The 27,835-nt window shown below is 37.5% G+C and overlaps 2 protein-coding genes and 1 pseudogene across 13 annotated transcripts; 2 read left to right on the top strand and 1 right to left on the bottom strand.

The window, feature by feature from the left end:
• The first annotated feature begins 233 nt into the window (after positions 1–233).
• LOC145815471 (pyrophosphate--fructose 6-phosphate 1-phosphotransferase subunit beta-like) lies at positions 234–4,917 on the top strand (annotated as a pseudogene). Its single transcript, XR_014358401.1, has 4 exons — positions 234–245; positions 1,440–1,536; positions 1,625–1,762; positions 2,248–4,917. The product of XR_014358401.1 is annotated as a pyrophosphate--fructose 6-phosphate 1-phosphotransferase subunit beta-like (transcript).
• LOC114319034 (putative protease Do-like 14) lies at positions 423–26,696 on the top strand. 11 transcript variants are annotated; one of them, XM_082912161.1, is made up of 13 exons: positions 423–542; positions 1,440–1,536; positions 1,625–1,762; positions 1,975–2,014; positions 4,959–5,232; positions 5,654–5,714; positions 5,822–5,893; positions 6,042–6,090; positions 6,229–6,359; positions 15,241–15,361; positions 24,759–24,851; positions 25,980–26,105; positions 26,415–26,696. In XM_082912161.1, the coding sequence occupies exons 7-13, from the start codon at positions 5,844–5,846 to the stop codon at positions 26,451–26,453; spliced, it is 609 nt and encodes a 202-aa protein (XP_082768287.1). In that variant the 5' UTR covers positions 423–542; positions 1,440–1,536; positions 1,625–1,762; positions 1,975–2,014; positions 4,959–5,232; positions 5,654–5,714; positions 5,822–5,843; the 3' UTR covers positions 26,454–26,696. The 11 variants fall into 11 exon arrangements, with proteins under 11 accessions (XP_082768287.1, XP_082768285.1, XP_082768290.1 ...); XM_082912159.1 differs by having other exon boundaries at positions 1,875–2,014; XM_082912164.1 differs by having other exon boundaries at positions 1,875–2,014; positions 5,822–5,898.
• LOC145815452 (uncharacterized) lies at positions 9,679–11,796 on the bottom strand. The gene has a single exon (XM_082912171.1). The coding sequence runs from the start codon at positions 10,188–10,190 to the stop codon at positions 9,762–9,764; it is 429 nt and encodes a 142-aa protein (XP_082768297.1). The 5' UTR covers positions 10,191–11,796; the 3' UTR covers positions 9,679–9,761.
• Positions 26,697–27,835: the final 1,139 nt, after the last annotated feature.

The raw sequence follows: 27,835 nt of genomic DNA, 5'->3' as shown, positions 1-27,835 counted from the left end.
TGTAACGTTTTTATAAGAATAATTTTGGTATCTTTTAAAGAGAGAAAATAAACTTTTTAAGTTTTAAAATTCATAAGTGGAAGGTCTAAAATAATTAAGAAGGTGTTAATAGTGTGACTCTATTATGAATACAAAAATGCTGAAGAGCTAAACAATTCTACAAAATATTTTATCAAATATTTCATATAAATAAAAGACTCATATAAAATTCACATTATATGAGACATTTAACGATGGTACTATATGTACTAATTAATATATAAATATTAATTATAATATTATTAATCACATTATAAATATCAAAAATATCTTAAATTATATCACATATTAATTAATACATCAATTAATATGTATATAACATTATTCGACATTTAATAGAAATTTTAAAAAATATTTTGAGCTCTGTAACATCACAGTTATAATATGAGTAAAATTGATATTAGAGTATTCAAACAAATCATTATAAAACAGTCTCAGCTTCCCTCTCTCGCCTCCCCCTTCCTCTCTAGCTGCTCACGGCGCCGATAGCATCACGGCCCCTGGTACTCTCTCTCTCTCTCTTTCTCTCTCGTTGGAAGACACTCTAGTGTTCTCCCAAGTAGTACTAGTCTTCAAATCAGATGTATACAGTCTTTACTTGCTGTATATATATAAATTCAAACTTTTTATGGGTATTCTTTCAACCCTTTTCTACAGCATTTTTATGGATTTTGTATAGATTTTAAACATCCTTATTTTGATTTGATTCAATCATTTTGTGGGTATTTTTCAACCTTTTTTTCTATGTCATTTAAGATTATATATATAGAGAGGGAGAGAGACAGAGAGAGATTCAGAGGGCGATTTTTCAAGATAATTAATGTTAAAGCTACTTGCTTTTTGCCATTTTTTGAATAACAAGTCGTTTATTTTATTTAAATTGAATTTGGATTTCTGTTTCGTTATTTCTGTATTTTTGTTTTTGGGCTGTTTGTTTTGCTAGTTTTGTTTGTTCAATGAATTATTTGCCTAAAAAAAAGGAATGAACAAGGCAAAAAAAAAAAAAGAAGAATTGTTTTGCTGGAATTTTTGTAGATACCGTGGTTCAATTTTTTTAGGTATTGTGGTTGGAATTTTTTAATATTTGATTCAGATTTTGTAATTTGAATTAGTTTTCTTCTTCTTTGTTCTTCAGACCAAAAATAAAAAATAAAAAAATAAAATTCACAATTCAAAGCCGTACAGTTCAATTTTCAGCCCTAGTCCTCTTCAGCCCAATTCATTTATTTATTAAACTCCAGTGCTGCTGTCAGTACCATCTTATGGGTTTATATGCTTTTTTTTCCCCAATTGGGTAATCTTCTTTTAATTCTGTGTTTGGTGTGTTTTTTCTCCTTTGGGCTTCTTCAGTTTTTTGTTTCTCCCTATGTTGTCTAATATTCTTTTTCTTTGTTCTTCAGACCAAATATATGGAGGTTGATCCTCGCGATCATCGCAACAAGGAAGAAAAAATAGCAAGCATTAGCCCATGGAAACGGAAACACCCTGAAACTTGGGGTAGGTAAAAAAATTGGTTGTGCAAAGTTGTTGATTTTAATTTTGTTTATATATTATTTTAGTTTTTAAATAATGATATGAACAACAGGTCCCTACAAAATTACCATGCATTCTTTTTGGGAGAAGTTTGATGATTATACATATGCTAACATGGACTTGGATATTGATACCAAAAAAACTGCTTTGAAAGCGTCTCCATCTGTTGTCAGTGTTGTATCCCTTACAGGTAGGTATTGAGTTACTGCATTATTATATTAATTGCTTTTCTTATCTTACAAATTTCTACTAATTGTTATTCCTACAATACATTTTTTATTCTTATATATATTTTTGGCTAGGTGGGAATGCATTATTTATGGGCTCGGGCACAATCATAGATTGTGAGAATGTCAACAGTACATATTTCAGTACCATCTTAACTTCTGCTAGTCTTCTTAGGTCTTCTGCGGAATTAGAAGCGGTACCCGAGGATATCAAGGTCATTATTTCAATAAAAGTATTTTTTGTTTTGGGTTGTTAGAATTTACCATTCACACTCACCTACTACACTCCACCTACCACCAATTCACCCTCACCTACTCCTCACCTACTACCCAAACCCTCTCCTATATAATGCCACTCTGATTTGTAATACAATATAACATCAACAAAGCAATCAATAATACATATATTTCAACATGGTATCAGAGCAATAGGTTAGCTCTTGGTGAGCTTCACCTTCCGGCGGGCGGCAACCTTGCCTTCACCGCCCGCCGGACCCTAACCTGTTACATAATCAAATCTCAAACAGACCGGCTTCTCCATCCTCGTCACAGGCGCCGCCGGCTTCGTCGGCACCCACTCCTTCCTCGCGTTGCCAGAACAGCCGTCTCGATCACTCTCTTCCTCTACCTTCTGTTCTCAAAAGTTCCTTCAAGGTCGTCCATGGCCCCCCTAGCTCCGCCGCCGGCAATCCAGATGAGATCGCGAAGCTCTTTCCTGGCCTATTTGGGCAGCCATCGGCAATGTTGGTGCCAGGCGAATCGTCCGAGTTTCCCTCAGGATCGTTGCAAAGGAAGCACGGTGTACGGCTTCAGGGGTGGACCAGCTGGAATCATGAAGTGCAAATATGTGGTGTTGACTCCAGAGTTCATTTACCCGTACAGAAATCAGGGCGGCTTTGATATGATCTGCAGTGGCAGAGGCAAGATTGAAACTCCAGAGCAGTTTCAGCAAGCTCAAGAAACAGCATTGAAGCTTGATTTGGATGGGTTTGTTGTCATTGGTGGAGATGACTCAACCACAAATGCTTGCCTCCTTGCTGCAAACTTTAGGAATAAAAATATGAAAACTCGGGTTATTGGATGTCCAAAGACAACTGATGGTGACTACTTGGCAGATAGAATTATTTTTTAGTGAGGATAAGCTCATGGACTCCAATAGCAAGGCTATCATGATGGCTTGGGAGACACCACTAATGGATGCACCTGCAAAAGCTGTTTGCTCATATTATATAAACCTTTCTTTTTTTATTCTCTTTGCTCACCCCCATATCTGACCAAACACCACTCTTCTTTTATTTTACACTTTTCTTTTATTTTAAGATATATCTCTATATATATTTTTTATAATATATTTCTCATATCCCTACTTTTATTTTATTTTATTTATTTTATTTTTTCTATCTTTCTTTTTCCATTATCTTATTATTATTTTTTTTATATTTCACAAAAAAAAAAAAAAAAAACCTTTACCAATTTGCACAACAAATCATATTTTATTCATCTCAGGAATTTACCTCGGTTCACATTTTCCACCACAACCACAAAAACCAAAAAAAAAAAAAAAAAAAAAAAAAAAAAAAAAAAAAAAAGACCACACAAGATCACCATCACAACAACAACAGATTTGTTTTCTTTTCTGCAGGCCGCCACCCACCGACCTACTCTGCCGCCGGTCTCTTCTTCTTGCCTCCGTCCTGGACGGCCCTTGCCGGTGTTGCCTCCGGATTTCCCACGCCACCGAGCACATTTACTCCCTGCTCCTCCACTGCCGCATATGGCGGTCCTCCAAATCGGAACATCACGGTGGCCTTCCGCTTCAGCTCCTTGTTTTCTGTCCTTAGCACGCTTATCTCTGCTCGCGCATCCTTATACATGCGTTGGAGCAGAGCCAGCTGGGAGTTTAAATGCTGCACCTCATTTGTCCTACTCTGCAGCCGGTTCGACAAATTTGTGACCGCCGTCATGGTTTCCACGCATGACTTCAGCGTATACTGATTAGCCTCAATATCAGTTTGCATCGCCATTTTTTGCTCCACCGACCGCATCGGAAAGTTCAATGGAGCAAAACCAGAGGTGTTTGGTTGCGGTTCACTGGCCACCGCACCAGTTATTTCTCTTGTGGGCTCGTTCAGTTCTGGAAAGAGCGTGAGCAGGTTCTGGGTAACTGAACGGGAAGAAGAGGCCATGTTTTTGAGTTGCTAAGTGTTTCAGAGAAGGGTTGGTTTCCGGGTGTTTCAAGATTTGCAGAGACAAGCTCTCCGAGCGTTCAGAGGTTTCAGACTCGTATGCACAGCCTTCGCCTCAACCTTGTTTTAAATAGCCAGGGCCAGCCACGCGCATCGCGCGCCTCTTGCCGCCCGACAAACTGGCACGCCTTTTCATGGCATATCTTTTGATAAAGTGGGCACGCCTTTTGATGGCACGCCTTTTGAAAAAAAAAAATTGGGCACACCTTTTGAGGGTGCCACTTTTACAGCGGTCCGACATGACCCTGTAAACTGTCCCGACATTGATTCCGGTTAGCTCCTTTATGGGTCCGACAAGACTCTGTAAACTGTCTCGACATTGATTCCGGTTAGCTCCTTTATGGGTCCGACAAGACTCTGTAAACTGTCCCGACATTAATTTCGGTTAGCTCCTTTATGGGTCCGACAAGACTTTGTAAACTGTCCCGACATTGATTCCGGTTAGTTTCTACAAGGGTACGACATGACCCCATAAACTGTCTTCTACAACGGTCCGACATGACCCCCTAAACTGTCTTCTACAATGTTATGACACCACCATCCAGTGTCCTCTACCACGTTATGGCACCACCTTTCATAGTCTTCACCAACGGTCTGACACGACCATACAGTGTCTCCTATCTTTTTTTGGTTATGTATTTTCTTGTTTTGTTCCTCTCTTCAAACTCAAGTTGGTTAGTTTCTATCCTCCTTGAGTTTGCGGGGGGCTGTTAGAATTTACCATTCACACTCACCTACTACACTCCACCTACCACCAATTCACCCTCACCTACTCCTCACCTACTACCCAAACCCTCTCCTATATAATGCCACTCTGATTTGTAATACAATATAACATCAACAAAGCAATCAATAATACATATATTTCAACATGGGTATTATACAATACTATTCAGTGTTACTGTTATTGCAGATTGATGTGGTATATTTCAGATGGCAAATTGTTTGAGGGTCGAGTGTTCGCCTATGACTTTCATTTCAACATCGCTTTTATCAAAATTGAATCTAACGCAACTTTACCAACTGCAAGTCTAAGACTATTGGAAGACTATCAGTATAGATCCAAATGATATCCCTGGTCGTCCTCATTCAAATGTATCTAAACTTTGTCTTGGAGATAATGTTGTCGCAGTTGGTCGCTTCTTTGATGCACCATATAATCTCATGGCTGCTCGTGGTCAATTCAGGTACCCAAAGTAAATTTAGTTTGCATGTTGCAATTTTCTTGATGTTGATCTTAGGCTAGGTTTGGCATAACACAAAAAAGTCAAAAAGCCAAAAAGTCACTATCCTATTTAAGTCACATCATCTTATTAAATCACATCACCTCTTTACCACATCATTTCAAACCCAACCCATATTTCATAAAAAATCAAAAAATGTACTTATTTAGATCATCCCAAACAACTACACATTTTCCACTATTAGAATGTAGAATTCTATGATACTCTTAACTTTGCATAAATTATATTATGGTGCCATTACCTAATTATTGCATTATTTTGTGTTAATCAGAGTGCATAGACTATATGCGAAAGAAAAGGCTTAGTATTAATTATGGTACATTATTACTTGTAAGTGACTTGACTTTCTTTTCTTTCTGTGTAGTCTTGACTGCTGCAAGTTTGATTGTAAAGAGCTTTTCAGGGCGAACTGCAAAATTTCGAAAGTAATAGCTTTTTTCTCTCTTATGTTTACATTTGTGTTGGGCTTTTAGATTAGTAGAAAATGATGATACAACTGTCTTTCAATTTTTTTGGCATCCTCTACATTTAGGAATAGCGACGGGGCAGAGTAAATGGGAAATCTGCCCGATTGCCCCACACTGCTTCTCTTGGAATGTAGTTGGTACGGTGTGGATTTGGTATTTCATTAAAGACTCTGGATTCGGGTCAAAGTTTGGTATTTTCACCTTCAAAGGCCCATTTATACTATTATAATATAAAAATATTTCTAATATATTCCTAACATTAGTTTATATGTGTGCTTGATGTAGGTCTACATTTAGGCAAAAATTATGTGATACAATGCGTGGATCATACATGGTGGACTACAATCTGGCCCTAAAATGTTACATATGTCTTTGTAGTATATATGATATAATGCAATGAACTATTGGTTTTATTTGACTAGATTATATGTATTTAGGCAATCTTTGAACTAATGATTATTGTTTTTGCTAGTGTGGTATCGGCGGACCCCTTATCAATCATTATGGAGAAGTCATTGGAGTCAATTTTTATGATTCGCTATGTACACCTTTTCTCCCAGTCAACATAGTTTCTAAATGCTTGGAGCACTTCAAGAAATATGGGTATGTTTCAAATCTTTCTATGTCATTTCAAAATGCAGTGACTTTTTATTTTTTTTTAATAACTAGTTGGAAGCCACATGCATTCACTTGGGGTTTGTTGGGTAGTTTAACATGCATGCACTTGAATGCTAACCAAGAAAGATTATTTCTTATGCTCAAAAAGGTCTAATCATCTAGAACATCTAGATTTGTAGTTGAGGGAATTGTGCATGCTCAAGGAGGGTGAATGGGTAATATATTATTTTTTTGATTAATCCCCCTTTTAATTTCCTTCTTTTATATGGATCCCAAATAGTGTCTTTATAGATAACAATTCTTATATTTTATTTAAATTGATATTCAAATCTTGTGCTAGTTTATGAATTAGTGAATTCTTTTTATCTCTAACATTATTGAATGATTATGTGAGCCGATGGTAAATTTTCCAATGCTAACTTCAATTTGAAGGATGTAATAAAATAATGGAATATTCAATTTACTGCAAATTGACCAATTACTCAAATAGCTCATTTATACAATATGGATACCAAAGCATGAATGTAAATAAAAGCACAATGGACACACAGATTTTTATAGTGGTTTAGCTTGCAAGCTTGTGTTTACTTTTGGAAACTCACTGGAGTTTTTAATCCACTTAGTGAGTGGGTGTTTGGGGTTTGCTTTTTTGTTGGCTTTTTTTCTTCTTTAGTAAACTTATTAAAAATAAATAAATTTGAGAAGGCTTTTTGGTTCTACTTGACTAGAAGTACTGGAAAAGTAAAAAAATAAAAAAAAACGAAAAAAGTTTAGAAAGGACAAACAAAAAAAAAAAGAAGAAGCCAAAATCACGAGTTAACATTTTTTGCCCACGTGGTAATATGATTGTCACCAACATGTTTGTCTACGTGTCATTGTGCTTGTCCACATGGCATGGTGCTTGTCACTAAATTATATACACGTGGTGACTTTCTTGTCACCAAAATTCTATTTACATGAGCAGGTGCTCAATGCTTGTTAACAAATTAATAATCGTTATATCGCTGATCAAAAAGGAAAAAGAAAAACAAATGTCTTGTGTGCTCTCTCTCTCTCTCTCAAGTTACTTTGATTTTCAAATAATGTCTGTAAGATCTTCATGAAAGGAAACCCTTGTTTTACCACCATGTGTGGTGTATTACTTGATTGACACTACATTGTATGTTTTGGAACTTGAGATTTGTGTGGCTAGATCAATATTAGATGGTGGATTTTGCAGAAGCTTGGGATCTATAAGAGAAGTAGGGAATCACTGGAAATTTGTGTGGGAACTTTCTATTTGGTGCTTTGTGATCTAGGGAATTGGAGGTTTCCCCTCGATGGGTATTAGGCCCCATCAAGCGTTAGTGCTTACTGAAGTTACAAATATAAGAGGAGTAGGAATCATTGGAAATTGTTGGCAGGTTGTGATAGGAATTTTTTAGTAGGATTTTAGTGGTATGGAGAGTGGGCCCATCTTGTTCCACGCTACCATTTGGTAATATAAAAATAAATCTTTTGATGGAAAGGAGTAGTCGATCAGAAATGATACTTATACGGGCCTTGACCAACTAGGCGTAGTTCATGCATCCTTTTGTTACATTGGTGTTTATTTTGATTTTATTTGGATATTTTAGCTAGTAAGATTCGATTGAATTGCTATTTCAATTTGGTACTGCTTAATTGTTCTTTTGTGAGAAAATCAATATACTATATATTTCCGATTACTTAAGCCCATTGATTTTTGCTTTTCTTGAAGTACATTGGGTGGCTGATGCCAAAGTGCTTTACTGGCTTGGTGAGCTACTAAGAAGCATGGACACGACACAAACATGTGGACACATAAATTTTCAAAAAATGCAAGACATGACATGTTGGGAACACGTGAAAAAAATATAATTTCATATATTTATTATATGTCATTTTTTAAAATATTTAATATGCATTTTATGTCAAATATTTAATTTTATCAAATTTATCAACTTGAGGTATGTTATTTTATGAAAAAAATTAAAAATTTTAATTTTTTTAAAAAAAATAGTCCTTAGTATGTCCTTAACGTGTCCTCAGTGTGTCTGCAGCGTGTTCGTAGCGTGTCCCTACGTGTCTGTAGTGTGTCTGTAGTGTATCCAAGTGTCCCAGCGTGTCCTACTCTTTCCAATGTGTCCAACACTTGTCCAGAGCTTGTTCGGCCCGTGTCCTTGTCCGACACGTGTCAGACACTTGTACGTGACCTCCAAAGAGGTGTCTGTGCTTCATGGGTGAGTTGTGCTCTCTTATTTGATGTAGAACATGATTGGTATAGATTAATGTCAAGATAATCAAGGATAAAGAGATTTAATAGGTTCCTTTCATCATTCTTGTAACTCCTGGTTTCTGTGAAGCACAGATACCTCTCCAAAGGCAACGTATGGGTGTCTGACCTGTGTCGGATACGGACACGCGGTTGGCATGTGTTGGACATTCTACCTAATGTGTCTCCCCCTCCCCCCTCCCCCTTCCCCTTCTTTTGTTTTTTGTAGCTAGACCCGCACACTCTTCAGACACTCTTGGACACATTATGGACATGTCAGAGACAAAAACCCTACCTCGTTGGAGATAGAGAGAGAAACCCTAACCATAGAAGACAAAGAAAGAGAAAGAGAAAGAGAGAGAAAAGGGAAAGGGTAAAGAACCTGTTGAAGCCCTAGATTGAGGCTAAATTGAGGTGTGTTCTTCCAATCTGTGTGTTCGACTCCCTCTCTTCCTCTTTTCGGTGCTCTCTGTTCGTCTTCGTCTAACTTGTTCATCTTCTTTGAACCTTCGTCTCTGTTCATCGCTCTCTCTTTTGTTATGTTCATCTCTCTCTCTTTCTTTGTTCTGTTCTCCTTCACTTCTCTTGCTTCTTTGTTCGACTCTCTCTTTCTCTTCTCTTCTTTGTGTTTGATTGTCTGTCTCTCTGATATCCACTCAAATAAAGACCGTCTCTCTCCTCTTCTTTATTGTTTTTACCTATTTTATTTTGGGTAACAAAAAAAAATCTTTTTTTCTGTTAGAATCCACCTACTCTCCACCTACTTCACCCACTTAAACCTACTCCACTAAACCTAACCCACTACACCACTACCACCTCACTTACTCCACTAAACCTAACCCACTACACCACTACCACCTCCACTTCACCTACTCCTTACCTACTACACACTCACCCTCTTCTATATATAGGAATCATGAATCATTGTAATATATATCAATATAAATCAATCAATAATACAATTCTCTATTTCTCGTTATACATTAAATTTCTACATGGTATCAGAGCAAGGTTAAGCACTTAGTATTTTTCGTTTCACCGGCGGGCGGCAACCTCGCCTTGGCCGCCCGCCGGACCTCAACCTATTCCGCTTATTTTCTACACATACCTTCCCATCACTGCCTAAATCCTCTCTCTTGAGGCCAATGTGAATTCCTCTTCTTCATAATCTGCACTAACTGTGGCATCTTTTCCTGGGGCAAACTCTGCAACCCAACACTCAATCTATGCTTCTCCTCCATGCTCATTTGCCTCTTGTTAGGATCCTTCGCCTTCGGCTTTGGTTTGGGCTTCGCCACAGCCTTGAGCTTCACTGCAGCTTTCAGCTTCACGGCAGCCTTCGGTTTCACAGCAGCTTTTGGCTTCGCAGCTGGCTTGGCCATTGCCGCTGGCTTGGGCTTCACAGCGGCTTTTGCTTTTGGCGCAGCAGCTTTTGTCTTAGCCGGAGCCTTCTTTTCCTTTTTCGCTTTTACAGCCTTCGGCTTTGCAGCAGCCTTCGGCTTTGCTTCCCTCTGGTGGCTCCCCAGGTTCCACCTGAGCTGCATGATTCATTTATAGCTGCAATTGATAAGGGAAGTATTAGAACAATGCCCAATAGAAGTATGCCAGCTACTCCTTACCCTACTCCTGGAGCACTATTAATAGGTGATGCTTTCAACATGCGTCATCCTTTAACTGGTGGAGGAATGACTGGAGCCCTGTATAAGGTGTTTTGTGCATCTCCTGATCAAGCAAGGAAGGAAATGCGTGAAGCATGTTTTGATTATTTGAGCCTTGGAGGTGTGTGTTCAACAGGACCAGTGGCTTTACTCTCTGGTCTAAATCCTAGCCCATTGAGCTTGATACTCCATTTCTTTGCTATAGCCATATATGGTGTTGGCCGTCTCTTGCTACCATTTCCTTCCCCTAAGCGCCTGTGGATAGCAGCTAGATTATTTTTGGGTGCATCGGCTATCATTTTTCCCCTCTTTCTCTCACATGGGCTTGTCCCCTCTCTCTCCTCCGTTTGATTTCAAAATCCATTATTTTTATTTATTTTCTCCAAACCACTTTCCTTATTTCCCCCATCTTTCATTTTGATTTCAAATATATTTTTATTATTTCTTTCTTTATTTTTCTTTCACATTATTTTTTAATCTTTTTCAAATTCCATTCATACCATATAGCTTTGCACACCAAACCATCTTTTATTCATCTCAGGGATCAACCCCGATCACAATTTTACCAAAAAAAAAAAAAAAAAAAAAAAAAAACCACCACAACAACACAAACCACAACACCACAAGATTTGTTTTCTTTTCTGCAGACGGCCACCCACCGACCTCACTTTTTCGCCTATTCTGCCGGTCTTTTCTTCTTGCCTCCGTCCTGGGCGGCCCTTGACGGTGTTGCCTCCGTGTTTCCCACTCCACTGGGCACGATCACTCCACCCTGCTCCTCCACTACAGCATATGGCGGACCTCCAAATCGGAACATAACGGTGGCCTTCCGCTTCAGCTCCTTATTTTCCGCCTTTAGCACACTTATCTCTGCTCGCGCATCCTTATACATGCGTTGGAGCAGAGCCAGTTGGGCGTTTAACTGCTGCACCTCATTTGTCCTACTCTGCAGCCGGTGCGACAAGTTTGTGACCGCAGTCATAGTTTCAACACAGGACTTCAATGTATACTGATTAGCTTCAATATCCGTTTGCACTGCCATTTTTTGCTCCACCGACCGCATCGAAAAGTTCAACGGAGCAAAACCAGAGGTGTTTGGTTGAGGTTCACAGGCCACCGCACCAGTTATCTCTCTTGTTGACTCGTTGAGGTCGGGAAAGAGAGTGAGCAGACCACGGGAAGAAGAGGCTATGTTCTGGGTCGCTGAACGGGAAGAAGAAGCCATGTTTTTGGGTTGCTGCGTGTTTCAGAGAAGGGTTGGTTACAGAATGTTACAGAGAACGAAGAGGTTTCAACTGGTTTGTTATGCTTCCAAGCCTCAGACTTCGCTTTGGTTTATAAAGACAGAGACGACGAGGCCGACACGCGCTCTGTCAATCACGTGCATCGCCGCGTGTCAAGCGCCCCTTTTGATGGCTCGACGCTTTCTGTCGGGCACGTCTTTTGATGAAGTGGGCGCGCCTTTTGATGGCACGCCTTTTTATGGATTGGGCACGCCTTTTGATGGCATGCCTTTTGAAAGATTGGGCACACCTTTTGAGGGTGCGACTTTTTAAGGGTCCGACAAGACTCTGTAAACTGTCCCGACATTGATTCCGGTTAGCTCCTTCATGGGTCCGACAAGACTCTGTAAACTGTCCCGACATTGATTTCGGTTAGCTCCTTTATGGGTCCGACAAGACTCTGTAAACTGTCCCGACATTGATTCCGGTTAGTTTCTACAAGGGTCCAGCAAGACTCCGTAAACTGTCACAACAACTGTCACAACATTGTCTGCTACAACGGTCCGACATGACCCCATAAACTGTCTTCTACATCGGTCTGACACCGCCATCCAGTGTCCTCTACACCGTTATGACACCACCATACAGTGTCCTCTACAACGTTATGACACCCCCATACAGTGTCCTCTACAACGTTATGACACCACCATCCAGTGTCTTCACCAATGGTCTGACACGACCATACAGTGTCTCTTATCCTCTTTTATTTTTATGTATTTTCTTGTTTTGTTACTCTCTCCAAACTCAAGTTGGTTAGTTCCTATCCCCCTTGAGTTTGCGGGGGGCTGTTAAAATCCACCTACTCTCCACCTACTTCACCCACTTAAACCTACTCCACTAAACCTAACCTACTACACCACTACCACCTCACTTACTCCACTAAACCTAACCCACTACACCACTACCACCTCCACTTCACCTACTCCTTACCTACTACACACTCACCCTCTTCTATATATAGGAATCATGAATCATTGTAATATATATCAATATAAATCAATCAATAATACAATTCTCTATTTCTCTTTATACATTAAATTTCTACATTTTCCCCTTTTTTACTTTTTTTTTTAAATATATTTTTAATATTGTTATCTATTAAACATTAATTATTTCTATTTGCAAAAAAAAAAAAAAATATTTATGAATGATATTTGATATTAAAATAAATAAATAATATATATAAAAATAATATATATTTTTAATTTTGCATATAATAAATAAAAAAAATTATATATATAGTGCCTATCCCCAACGTGTCGTGTCCCTCATTTTCTAAAATTTTTTGTGTCATGTGTCCATGTCCGTGTTCGTGTTGTGTCATGTGTCCATGTCCATGTCCATGTCCGTACTTCATAACCTGGTTCCCATTTAGATTCGTTTGATTTGAAAATTTGGTATGTGTGGGCACATCTAGATTTCTTATTTGGTAACCCTGTCCAGATCTTTCTTTCTGGATTGCCTTCTTCAGTTCTCCTTTTTTGGATTGCTCCCTCATATTGTCCTTTTTTGGTCACCTTACCTTGGCTTTGTCAAGATCTCCCCAATCGAGTGATCACTATAAGCCGGTCTCTAATTGTTTAATGATCCCCTCGGTTTCCCCAAGGAGATCGCTTGGTGCACCTTCCATCATCCAGCCTAAGACTTACACTACAAGTTACCAGGCTGGGAGCAGGGCAAAGAATCTCAGCACATAATCATTGGAGGATAGTGGCTTGGAGGCTAGAGTCAATGGATTGTTAGGATTGCATTGTGGTGCCCCTCCCTTGACCAGCCTTAGAGAGAGAGAGAGAGACATTGACCGAGACATCTGATATGTCTGACAGATTGAGGTAAGGAACCTCCATTGTTTTTGCGTAAAAGGTGTATGGGAGATAGGAGATACCAAAACAAAGATCTCAGGATAGGAGATTTCTAGTAGTCACACCAAAGGGATTAGGCCGCCTGCCCCCCTTAAGCTGCTCTTAACAGCCCAACTTCCCTATAAAAAGGAATGCTCCCCATGGATGATTAACAACTGCTCATCCCTTTCTCCAACAAAAGCTGAAGGTCACTTTTCAAACTCTTAAATCGTAATTTTTTTTGAATAATTAGTTTTATTTACTGCAGAAATCCTAAGGTTACTTTGTTCGTGAATTAGTGTTTTGGAAAGTAAAGTATGCATAATAAATGTGACAAAGCAGGATATGATTACAAAGAATTAAGCCTACAAAGGCATGGTCATTGATTTGAAGTCTTCGTTACATTTTTACACCCGTTCTCAACATACCATTAAACACTTGCTTGAAGAAAATCGTGTAGGTAGCATGGTTATCAGAATCCCGATCCAGATCTTACGATCCATTTGAGTATAATCGATTCGGATCGTGTAAAAAAATCCTTATAGGTAGGATCTTTCGATCCTAGTAATGGGATCTTATAGGATCGTGGAATCCCGATCCGAATCCGATCCTATTTACAAGTCTTGTTTTGTATTGTATGACATATTTTATTGTAAATTTTATGTTTATTGTCTAAATACCCATTTATGTGGTCAAAATAAATAATAAAAATTAAGTAGTATTAAATCAAATAGACAAAAAAAAAAAAAAAAAAAGGAAACAAACATTCAAATATTGCAGTAATTTAAGAAAATTAACTAGTCAGAAAAACAAACTTAGTTTTAGCAGAGTTTAAGGAGGGTAAGATGATTGCAACTTTATCTAAATTTTTGGAGAGATTATTTTTGTTATTCGAATCCGCTCTACCAGGGATGCTAACGATAAACCTTATCATTCGGTTAAGTTGCTCTTTTTAGTTCTTAATCTATTTTCATATCTAACTTTGTTAAATATTTTTCATCACTTTTTATGCATTATTGTAAATTGTAAAGTATTTTGTTATAGAATTCTTCCTCTTCACCTTCTTTTTTGATGAAATACAAAACTTTTACCATCGAGTTGTCTATTATATAATATTATATGTATATTTTATATGGAGTATTATATTTTTCACAATATCTTCACTTTTTTTTAATAGAATATATGCTCATTTTGTGTATACTTTTTAGAAAATATTTATTTAAATTAAATAATTATGTAATTTGTCTTTTTCGGTAGGATCTTACGATCCTCGATCCGATTCTACGATCCGATTCTATAAACACCTCCAACGATCCAACGTAGGATCCCGATTTTAACAACCTTGGTAGGTAGTTGCTAGTAAGTTTGCTTGATAAATTATTTTCTCCCCATGGTGCACTCTTTTATATGGGAGGTGTTGCTTAGTCTACCATTCCTCATATTCTGTAGTAGGTCTCATTTTTACGGATGCCCCTTGTAATTATAAATATACTCATATTTCGATTTACATTTATGTTGTGTGCGCTATACTTTCAAAGACTTTCATGTGTGCATTTTAAAATTTATTATTATTTTTTGTTATTGCTAACTTTTTAAACTCGTGGCCTCCCTTTTGTCACATTCTGTCTCAGTGGAGGTGAGCCAGGGTAACCGTGTCTTTGACATGCTCTGTACTTTGCATAGTATATGTGTTACTAGGTGTTCTATAGCCTGGAAGTTTGTTAGATCTTTGTGAATTAGTAACTTAAAAAAACTAATAGAAATCATTTTAAAGCTGTCTTAGAGGGTCTGATGGTTTGTATCATGGCATAGGAATTTCTGTCGACCTTGGCTTGGAATGGAAATGACTAATCTTTATGCGGCAAGTGTAGACAAGTTGGAAAGAATTATCCAAAAGTTCCCCAATATTGTCAAAGGTGTTCTTGTTGAAAAGGTATGTTCTCTGCCACACCTTGTTTTAGATAGATCTCAATTCGTTGGGGCAATATCTTCTTTCTAGATGTTGAATGACTTTATGAAAACTACAATAATTTTGACTGCATATCAAGAATATTGAGGTTATTGGTGTCAGGATAACTGCAAAATATATTATTCTGGACCATATGCTGCTTACATCTCTTGTTTCATCAGTGTACTTATGGACTAGAATGCTAAATTAAGTATAAAAGGTATACCAAAGAGTCATTAGGTGTGTTTAGTTTGCTTTTGAGAGAGTGATTTTCAAAAAAAAAAATTTGGGGAGAGAATTTAGAAATTTTTTTAGTTTGTTTGGTTGTATATTTTGAAAGTAGTTTTGGAGTTTGAGAGTTTGGGATGATTTGATATTTTGTTGTAATTTAGTAGATGTGTGTAAAAGAAAAAGTGATTGAAAAGGAGAGAGGAGAGAGAAAAAAATGATTGATTGATGTGTAAGAGAGAGATTGATTTTGGAATTTTTTTGAGAAAACCACAAACCAAACAAAATTTTGGAAAAAAATTTCAAAAACGACTCTCCCAAAATCAAACCAAACAAGCCCATTTTTTCTGTACATTTGTACATATATTAGAAAGGAAGCATACATATGGTACCGTGAGCCAAATTAATAAAAAAATAAATATGAGAAATTACTTAAAAAAGTAAAAAATGAGTAGTTCATAATTAACCCATCAGAACCTCAATTGCTCATCACTGTGAGAAGTTGATCTTACTTCACTTTCTGCATGCAAGTTGTTGTTGTTGTTGTTGGTTTTTATTTTTTATTTTAATTAAAAAAATCCTGCAAGATTTATTGAACAAACAACTAAATTATATGATTGCAAGATTAACAGAAGAAATGAGTACATGATATGGTCACACCTAGATTTCCTACACATATGAGGCCAAGCTACACTTAAGAAGCCACACAATTAGCTTTTAAAGGACAAACATCAATGGAGACTACCATCTCTCCGTTTCAAAATTTTAGAGATATATGAATGAAGATAAATTTTGGTTGATCATGAAGATCAATCCTAACTTTTGCATTGGATTTAATTTAAGGTAGCACAAGCACATCATTTGCCTATGTGCTACTTGTAACAATAGAAATCACCAAATCATGATGTTAAAATTCACCTACTACACACCTACCACTACCACCTACTACACACTCACCTACTTCACCTACTCTCCACCTACTCTCACCTACTCTATACCTACTACACACTCACCTATTCTCTTCCCACATCCTCTCTTCTATATATAGGAATCATTGTAATATATCAAAAAATCAATCAATAATACAATCAATATCTATACAATTCTCTATTTTTCTTTATACATTAAATTTCTACATGGTATCAGAGCAGGTTTAGAGCCTAATATTTTCGCTTCCCCGGCGGGCGGCAACCTCACCTTAGCCGCCCGCCGGACCTCAACCTATTCCGTTTATTTTCTACACATACCTTCCCATCATTGCCCAAATACTTTCAGACTATGTCTCCATTGTGAGTCTTGAGAGCCTTGACAGCTTTACCCCTTGATACACCTACCTGTGTCATCACCAAATCAATGTCACGTGGCTCCACCCCAGTCTCGTCAATCTCTTTCTCTTTCTCATCCACTTGTGCTCCAGCAGCAGCAGCAGAAATGTCTGGCTTTTCAGCAACTCCCGGGCCCTCAATACAAGCTCCTGATTGTTAACAGTACCATCTGTTTCAGCAATTATCATCTGAATTGCATTGCTGAGAGCTCCGTAAGCTTCATCAGCATTGCCAGATGGGCTAGCATCAGCAGAAGTTTGATCGGTTTGGCAGCCACTGATCAAAATGCCATTTTCAGGAAGTGCCCGCTTGCTTGCTCCTGCATAAACCTCTTGCTTGCTGGCCACTTCTGTTTCAAGCACAGGTTTTGCATAGCTTTCATCATTTTCATCAAGCTTTTGCTTCAGGAACTCCTTAACCAGATTTCCAACCATCCCCAGAAACCCACTGCCTTCGTCCCCACATTATTTCCTTTTTTGCTCCCAACCCTCCTGTCACATTATTTCCTCTCCCACATGCACTTTATGATGAAATATTTTTTTTTTTTAATCAACCCACTCCTTCTCTCTCTGGTCCCTTTCTCTTTACTCATTATTCCCCTTGTTCCCCACTCTCTCAGTATATATATATATATATATATAAAACCCATCAAAGAAGAACGATCAAAATCTGAGAAATTACTTCTACAGTTAAAACCAGTAAGCTTCAGCCATTGAAGAGCAAGCTCAGAAATTGTTGCCTCTCCCACTTGCGGCCTTGCCGCTGCTTCTAGCCACGGATCGCTTTGGTTTAGGCCTGCCCTATTCTCTGTTTCTTTTATGATGATGATGGGGACAGAAACAGACAAAAGAGAAAACAGCTTTCTCTATACCCCATGCCGTTAATGTTGCTTACAGATGTGTTTTTCTTTGGCCATCAAGTGGCGAATTGGAGGATTTTTTAAATTGGTAATGGAGAAGTGGGGAGTGTGAGATAATGATGCTGTCCCTGCCTTGGATAGGGGGCCACATGTTAAAACCCATCTTTTCTTTTGCATCCCACTCACCGACTCCCTCACATTTTTCGCTTTTTTTATTTTCTTTTATCTTTCTTTTTTCATTATATAAAAAAAAAAAAAAAAAACCAACACAATTTACAAATTTGCACAAAAAATTATATTTTATTCATCTCAGGGAATCCACCCCGATCACATTTCTACAACAACACACCCAAAAAAAAAAAAAAAAAAAAAAAAAAAAACAACCGATTTGTTTTCTTTTCTGCAGACGGCCACACACCGACCTCACTTCTTCGCCTATTCCGCCGGTCTTTTCTTCTTGCCTCCGTCCTGGGCGGTCCTTGACGGTGTTGCCTCCGTGTTTCCCACTCCACTGGGCACGATCACTATTCCCTGCTCCTCCACTGCAGCATATGGCGGACCTCCGAATCGGAACATCACGGTAGCCTTCCGCTTCAGCTCCTTATTTTCCGCCTTTAGCACACTTATCTCTGCTCGCGCATCCTTATACATGCGTTGGAGCAGAGCCAGTTGGGCGTTTAGCTGCTGCACCTCATTTGTTCTACTTTGCAGCCGGTGCGACAAGTTTGTGACCGCCGTCATGGTCTCCACACATGACTTCAAAGTATACTGATTGGCCTCAATATCAGTTTGCACCGCCATTTTTTGCTCCACAGACCGCATCGGAAAGTTCAACGGAGCAAAATCAGAGGTGTTTGGTTGAGATTCACGGGCCACCGCACCAGTTATCTCTCTTGTTGACTCGTTGAGGTCTGGAAAGAGAGTGAGCAGACTACGGGACGAAGAGGCCATTTTCTGGGCAACCGAGTGTTACAGAGTGTTTCAAGATTTGCAGCTCTTAGAGATAATCTCTCAGAAAACGAATATTTCTCTCAGAAAATGAAGAGTTTTTCAGAAGTTTTTTTCACAAGGTTTTTTTGTCTTCGCTTCTGCCTCAAGCACAGCCTCCGCCTCAGTTTATAAAGACCCTGACGAAGAGGCAGACACGCGCATCATGCGCCGCTCGGTGCTCGCCGACAACTTGGGCGCGCCTTTTGATGGCACGTCTTTTGATGGCACGCCTTTTTATGGATTGGGCACGCCTTTTGATGGCACGCCTTTTGAAAGATTGGGCACACCTTTTGAGGGTGCGACTTTTTAGGGGTCCGACAAGACTCTGTAAACTGTCCCGACATTGATTCCGGTTAGCTCCTTCAAGGGTCCGACAAGACTCTGTAAACTGTCCCGACATTGATTCCGGTTAGCTCCTTCATGGGTCCGACAAGACTCTGTAAACTGTCCCGACATTGATTCCGGTTAGCTCCTTTATGGGTCCGACAAGACTCTATAAACTGTCCCGACATTGATTCCGGTTAGTTTCTACAAGGGTCCAGCAAGACTCCGTAAACTGTCACAACAACTGTCACAACATTGTCTGCTACAACGGTCCGAGATGACCCCATAAACTGTCTTCTACACCGGTCCGACATGACCCCATAAACTGTCTTCTACATCGGTCTGCCATAACCATACAGTGTCCTCTACAACGTTATGACACCACCATCCAGTGTCTTCACCAATGGTCTGACACGACCATACAGTGTCTCCTATCCTCTTTTATTTTTATGTATTTTCTTGTTTTGTTACTCTCTCCAAACTCAAGTTGGTTAGTTCCTATCCCCCTTGAGTTTGCGGGGGGTTGTTAAAATTCACCTACTACACACCTACCACTACCACCTACTACACACTCACCTACTTCACCTACTCTCACCTACTCCATACCTACTACACACTCACCTATTCTCTTCCCACATCCTCTCTTCTATATATAGGAATCATTGTAATATATCAAAAAATCAATCAATAATACAATCAATATCTATACAATTCTCTATTTTTCTTTATACATTAAATTTCTACACATGAACTATGAACTAACATCGACCTCAATTTTGGAAGAATCGCAAACAACTGAAACAAAACCATCACAGATTCCCCTGTTTTAGACATTTTGTTTAAAAAGTTCTCAATCCCTACTAGTAGTAACAAAACATTAAACGAAAAATAGAAAAAAAAAAAATTATTCTTTCCACAATTTCTTGCTGCAAGTTGCAATTACAAGCCTCTACAATTGCTACAAGAGCCTTTTCTCTAAGTTTGTCACATATACTTCAAAAACCTCCAGTTACTCCTAGAAGATAAGCATAGAAAAATATGCAACTTGGTGTTAAAATTTCTAGAAATCATTGCCAAGAGTTCAGAAGAAACTGATCAGTTTCACCCTACGTGATGTGCTTGTTCAGTGGAAAGCTGTTCATGCATAAGCAATCTGTTACGAAATTAAAATCTAGGCCACGTCCATTTTTCTTCCTGAATTGAGTGATTTAACCATAAATCCATCTGTTGACTATGTAAGCCCCTAATATTTCTTTTTTCCCCAAAATGAGTGAGCCCTAGAAAGTAAGGGTGTTCACGAGTCGAGTCAGGTTTGACTCAAACCCGCTACTCGACTGAAACTGTTCGGTTTGGAAACATGTTCAATTGTTTCCGACCGCATGTTAATTCAAAACCGTCCGTCCATCTTCTTTGGTTTGGTGGTCGGATTCGGACGGTTTTCGAAATTACAAAGCCAAATATCAAAAAATTCAAAAAAGCAATTGTAGATTCACGAGGTTCAACAGATTCAATGACCAAAAGAAGAACAAAAAACACTTCCATATAAATACGATTTCTGGTATACCAAAAACAATTAACTAAACTTAAAAAAAAATAAAACAAAAACTAAACTTAAGGATCAATAGATCTAGATCAATCGGCGTCACTACCGCATCCAACCATCTGCATTTTTACCATCATCGTTCTTGAAGCTTCAAGATCAATCAGTTGTTGTGTATTCCCAACATACAATTGAATCTCTGATAGAATAGTGAGAGAGAAGAAGAGAACGAATGAGGGAGAGAGATACATGGGAGAAAGAGAAAGTGGTTGACAGTAGGTGAGAGAGAGGAGAGAGAATGAGGGAACAATAAAGAGAGATACATGGAAAAAAGAGAAATCTGTTGACAGGAAGAGAGAGAATAAGAGAATGATAGATACAATGATTGGAAAAAAGATAAAGTGGTTGAGCATTTTGAGACTGATTTTTACATAAAAGAGAAACGTGTTTGAGAGTTTTCCAGATATCATAACACGTGTGCTGCGCAGATAATGTGCAATCCCGAAGACCAGTAAAAACTTGATAAGAGGAAAGTTAACGTTTTTACAATATATATTCAGTTGGTTCGGTTTCAACGGGTCCCAAATATCTAAACCCGTTAATCGAACCAATACTCGAAAAATTACATTTTAACAAACTGCAGCTGACCGCATGGTGTTTCGAAACCGTCCGTATGCTCATCGGGTCGGACGGTCTGTTTGGGTGGGTCGGGTTTCACGGTTCGGTGAACGCCCTTACTAGAAAGAAAAACAACTCATAGTGCACCATCATACAGTAAGGTTGTGTTTGGATCTTTGATTTGAGTAAGATTTATATTGGGAAAAATAGGAAAGAGAAATGTGAATAAAAAGATGGATTTTACCTTTCAAACACATCCTAAGTGGATTTTCTCATCCTAAGATGGATTTGACCTTTCAAACATAGCTACATAAGGTTCATCAAACTAGAGGACAAGAAGAATGGCCCGTGTTTTGAAAAATATAACTCTAATAGTTTGAACTAGGGTTCTTGCCTTCACTTCTACTGTGATGTTAGAAGAATGCTCAATTTAGGAACTATTTTAAATAGTCTAAGTGAATTGAATCTCAATATGGTTTTACTCTTCCAATCGCCTAAAGCGAATTGGAGTTGATTGCAAGTTTCTGAGCAATATTACAAGTTGCAACATTACAAGCTAGAATAAGAATATAAAACATGAAACTATAATATGAAGAAGAATGGGGAAAAAGTAGCAGTGCATAGGATTTACATTATTTGTTTCCATTTGTTTGAAGAAACACTAACTGAAAGGAACAATATCTAGATTTACTCACACATGCACTTGCTTGTAGCAATGGATACCAATTTTGAAAATGTTCCCCAAGGATAAAAGAAAGTTTTAATAGCTATGCAGTTAAATAATACATAGAATAGAATTAATATCATTCAGGATTTATAATATTGCATAAAATCAATGGCCCCGTTTGGTAGAGTTGTGGGAAAGTGATTATAACTTATAGCCTAATAGCTTATAGCTTGTAGCTGTGAACATAAGCTGATTTTTGACTTATAAATTAAGCTTCTCCTTTCCCACTCAAAGAATAAGTTGATTTTTTTTTTTTTTATTTATTTTTTTTTATAAGCTATATTGTTAAGCTGAACCAAACATATCAAAATAGCTTAAATTAAGCTAAAAGCTGAAATAAGTTGGAAATAAGCCCTACCAAACAGGGCCAATATCATTCAAAGTAGCTTAAAATCATCAATACAGATCTGAAGGAGTAAAAGCTAGTATCAAATTAGCTTCAAAAGAGAGACTTAGAGAAAGGGCTTCAGAAGTGAAACTATAAATTGATCACCCAGTATGAAACAAAATCAAACAGATATGAATTCGAGCATATTCGATTTCATACGAACAGATCTGAGTTCAAAGAAAACATAGGCATCTATATAGGTGCGAAATGGAAGGAAAACGTACAGATCTGAATTTCAGCTTGGTAACAGAGAGAAAGCGAAGGCAGATCGGAGTGAAAGAGCAAGATGGGAGAGAAGAGCCGATGAAAGCCTTCAAACTATTCCATTCATTGAGCCTTCAAACGCAGAGAGAGAGGGAGAGAGGGAGAGAGGGAGACAGATGTTTTGAATACATAGCTAATGGTGTCAACAATTGACTTGAACCAGTGTTGTTTAATGCAACTCTAAGACAGCATTTTGATAGGATTGTTGTGATTGTTTGATTTGTATTAATAGCGTTGTTGTGATTGGTTGACCAATAATGGCGTTTTAGTAAACGCATTCTTATAAATGCCGTAGTTGTTACCTTTTCTTGTAGTGCATGCTTGGGGACTCTGTGTACACCATAAGAAGAGTTGGGCTTTAGGTGTTTATCGTATTCTGTGTTGAGGCCAAGATACCATTTGTTTGTCCCGCTGACCCTCCCTGTTGGATGTTTGGCCCTTGTTTGAGGTGGATCCGCATAGGATTTAGTGACAACACTAAAAGTTTGAAAATATTAAAAGTTGCTAAACTGGTGGGGAAAACTAGTTAATGCCTTCTTATACATAGAGAGTATACACCAAAATGGTGTACACAGGCAGTATACGTAGCTAAATTGTAGACATAGGGAGTATTCAAGAGGCACCAAAATGCAAAGAACTAGTTAACTTCTTATATTTAAAGATCAATTCAAAAATTTGAAAAAAGCCCAAAGACTAGCTTTTGCATAAAACAAAAACTAAGAAAAGGACATTTTATAACTTCATCTTAATCTCTTTCAAAGATTGTATTGTGCTGTCAAAAGCTTCGTGCACTGGCTACACCCTTTATTCTTAGAAAGGATAGAAACAAACTACATAACTCTCTAGGGAAATGTAAAGCAAGATGTTTGATAGGCTTTCCATCATCTTTACGCTAACGTCAACTAATGGCAGTTATTACTTCCATTTTGCACATAAAATGTTATATTTTAGTTTGTTAATATAGAATTAGATGAATTTTACACAGATAAATATCTGAACCCACCCGATGCCTGTACTCGAGTCCTTGTAACAGAATCTAAACACTCCCCCTCAAGCTGAGAGCATAAATATAAATTATACCCAACTTGTTACACTACTCATTGAAATTCCCCTTCCTGCTACCTTGTAAATGCAGCACTCAATTGATCTTTTGACTTAAACATAAGATGTGGCAATTTGTTTCCTCATCACCATATATCTAACTAATTGATCCTTTCATGAAACATTTCATTGGTAGAGATAAAAATTGCCCCTTGGTTATTGCAAGATTTTTGCTAGTTTGTCAAAAATACAAACCCTATCTCTTGCAACAATGACTTCATCCACATCATTTAACATGCAGTATGAGCCATTGCCGTCACTGTCCAAGCCTTGGGAAATGTGCAATGAAGAAATAATTGAGAAAATGGTAAAACCAACTCAACCTTTTATCAAATAGGTGCTCAGCAACCACCCATTTGAGAATTTGCCTAGAAATGCAAATTCTTAATAGGCATGTAAAGTTTGGGGTAAAAAAATGGCATGAATGAGCGTTGTTGATACTCAAACCAATACAATAGGCGTAGCCAAAATATAATGATATGTGGCCGGGATCAATTCAACAAAAACATTCTAGACTTTAGATTCAAGGTCACAAGAGTCCATAACCACCTTTAATATTAAAAGTCCATACAGTCCAGAACATGTGGTCGAGGAGCTTCTGTGGTCTTGGGAAGGAGTTCGAGTTGATATAAGGAAAAAGGAATGCATGGGGAGCTGGTTCCTTTGGCAATATTGTGGCTGATTTGGAGCGAACAGAATAGAAGAATTTTGAGGGCAATGTGATGCCAGTTTTGAAAGTGCCATTTTTCCCCTTTCTATTTTGTATAATTGGTATTATGGATCAGTTGATCTGTTCTTGAACTAATTTTTGGATTTTGTTTGAGTTTTGGAGTAGCGGTTTTCTTTTGTAGCATTTACAACCTCTAATAATAAAAAAAGAGAATTAATTGCCAAGTGTGTGTGTACATGTGTTTGTATGTATATGGATGGATGTATGCATGCATGTGATGTCTCTGTTAATCGAGATATTTCTACTAATTGCATATGGCACTGCATAATCTTCCAAACTGTCAACTAGGTTATAAAAGAGTCCCCTGCTGAACATGCTGGAATATGCCAAGGTGATGTCATTGTTCAATGCAGCGAAAATTTTGATCGGAGTATTTTGGAGGTATATCATACTTATCATTGTTGTTTGTTCAATGCAGCGAAAATTTTGTTTGGAGTATTTTGGAGGTATATCATACTTATCATTGTTGTTATTAGGGAGGCACTACTTGCATTCCTAAAATAGCTTATCAAGCTTCTTTGTAATACTTCAATATATAGAAGTGTCCCCCATTAAAAAAGAGGGGGAAAAGGATAATCTGTTAATCTGTTACTGTGTTTTGTTTTCCTTTTTCTCATGCTTTTATGGAGGTGTAGAATGGTGTTAGATGGGAGTTCATTGATTTTAAAATAGTATAATCTTCTCCTCGTTTGGAATATCAAAATTAGCATGACTATATCTTCATCATCATAATTGCTGTCATTATCATTACTATTAGCAACTAGCATGCATATAATAATAATGAATAATGCTCTATGCACCAATCAGTGTACTAACTAGTGTACTAACAGATGATATGGCACAATTTTAGAGATTTTGGGTATTTGTAATTTGTATAATAAGTGAGGTCAATAATAATGTCATTACACTAGTTGATGCATGTAGCACCATCGAATAATAATTTGTGTCCTTGTGAAACATTCCTACTTTGGGATTCCGAATGCTTTGCTATGGTTCAAAATGTTAAGACATAATGACTAGAGAACAACTATTCTAACTACAGGTGAAAAATGGTAGCAGCAAGTTAAATATTGTATCCTACTTATTAACAATTAAAATTTTAAATTTAAATGTTTTGAGTTTAATAATATCTAGAATGCCCTCCTTTATGTTGAATTCTTGGTTTCGTCACTGATTGTGGGTCTTATTAGGGGAATAGGATTTCTAAAATAATAAATCATTATTGCGAGGATAATTGTATTTCGGACTTGAACCATCTACTTGCCACCGTTGATTGTGTTTTGGGTTTAAACCACCTACTTAAACTACCATTGTGAGAATGATTATTGTAGAGAATTGTAATACCCTATTACGTGGCTGAATGGCGTTTACGGATGCCCAGATGGCCTAGTGACTCACTAACTACATTGCTTTTTCAATGTGGATCTCTTTTTTTTTTTTTCCTCTCTAAATCATTTACCACTTGCAGTATCATATATGTCAGTTTAATCTTTCTCTTCTTGTTATTAGTTCTATGGAATAATATGTGACAAGGTTGGCAAATATGTGGAGGTGGTTGTGATAAGAGAAAGAAGTGACGCCCTTTTGAATCTAACCATGGTTGTTGATGAGACTAGCGCAGACAAATTTAACAGGGTAAATATCTTGTATGCATTTTGGTTAATGTCTAGATATATTTGTACCAATCTTTATAATTGGTGTGAATTCATGTGGTTTTTGTGATATATTTTGTCAAAAAAATTGGTCTGTTCTTTTGATTGTATTTATTATATTTGGGATGAATTCCAGCGATTTGTCAGATAAGTGTGGATTATTTTTTCAATATGCTATAATAAAAAATAAAAGTTCTGAGGTTTGATGTCTCTTCCGTGTGGTGGTTTTATTGCTTTACACTAGCAAATTTTGCTTCATTCTGATTGTGTTCCACATGCCTTGTCTTCTCAGGTGGCCGCTCCCCAAAAGATCTATGCAACCTGTTGGTAGAATTCCATTTCGATGATAGTTATGAACACAAATACTGGGAATTATTGAAAGGGATGTCTGCTTTGCGCCCGCTCAATTTTGTTATGCTGATCAGTTGTGGGCATTTTTTTGGGTACAATCATGCATATTTTTATAGTTTTCACCCTTTCTATTTATTTTATATATATTGGCTTCGTTTTCCAGTTAATTAACTACATATTTAATTACCTTAATCCTATGATGAGATCTAGGTATTTAGTGATTGGTTTCTGTGTATGCATAATTTTTTTGATTGTTGTCGGGTTCACTCAAGGAGGTTTTCAGTTTGCATCCGTGAATTCTTGCATGCCGCCAAAGCTCTGTGGCTAACAAATTCAACATCCTAGAAGCTAGAGTTGTTTGGGTGATCCTTTTTTTTTTTTCTTCTCTTTTTTCGGGGATTTTCGAACAATAAAAAAGAAAAATCAACAAAAATAGAAATTCATAGTCAACAGAAAGCAAGTTTAATTAGTATGATGAAATATTCGATAAGCTCTACATATTAAACGGTTTGAATTATCGGTACGACCTCTGTGGTGGGCTCATAGAGGTCCAATACCACCTTCTAGTTGAAAATTTTAATTGGAGAGAACTGAAGTTTTTTTTTACTAATCTCTCCATAACTGTGCCACTATTTCTACCGCCACGATCACCTTGCCGTCACAACCACCAGCATTAGTGTACAAAACGAATAATTGACGTGGAGGATCCAAGCCTTCAGCTATGTCATATCGATGCTGGCATTTTGTTTTATGACCTGTTGGTAAGGCTAGACCAAATAGGGCATTTTTTACAAAATAATTTTTAGAAAAAAAAGAAGATGAAAATACATAACAGGAGACAAAGGTATCTTCAGGGAGGCTTTAGCTAACCAGCATTCAGGGGCTGGATCCCAATCTGGTGTATAATTATTAAATACATTTTTAAGAATTTATATTTTTAGGTGTTTGATATTAGATTCGACCGTTGTTTTCTTTTGGTTATAAGAACATGGTTAATAAAATTGTTTGATGAGAATGAAAATTTATTGTTTTAAAGAATTTTATTTTTTCATTTTTACTCCATTACCACTAGATCATTGTGGCCTGTTTGCCCAAAAAGTCGTCGAAAATTTCATGAGAAAAATTGACAAATAAGTGAGTACAAGATCTCGTTAGCCACTTCATTATGGTGACATGTATTTAATCGATGTCTAGGACCGATTACTCTAGTTGAAAAATGTTACAAAATGCTCCTTTAAATGTAGCATTATTATGTTCTGATATGAGACTTGTCATGACCCAAACCTGTCCCTATGGGTTTAGCATCGTAACTGGTCAGTAATCTTTGGATTACCAAAGGCCTCTTAACAAAATATCATATAG

Source organism: Camellia sinensis, unplaced genomic scaffold (genome assembly GCF_055761805.1).
Source record: "Camellia sinensis isolate YWXY unplaced genomic scaffold, ASM5576180v1 Unanchor2, whole genome shotgun sequence".
NCBI lineage: Eukaryota > Viridiplantae > Streptophyta > Magnoliopsida > Ericales > Theaceae > Camellia > Camellia sinensis.
The sequence above is the reverse complement of the archived record's forward strand: the minus strand, read 5'-3'. Positions and strand labels throughout refer to the sequence as shown.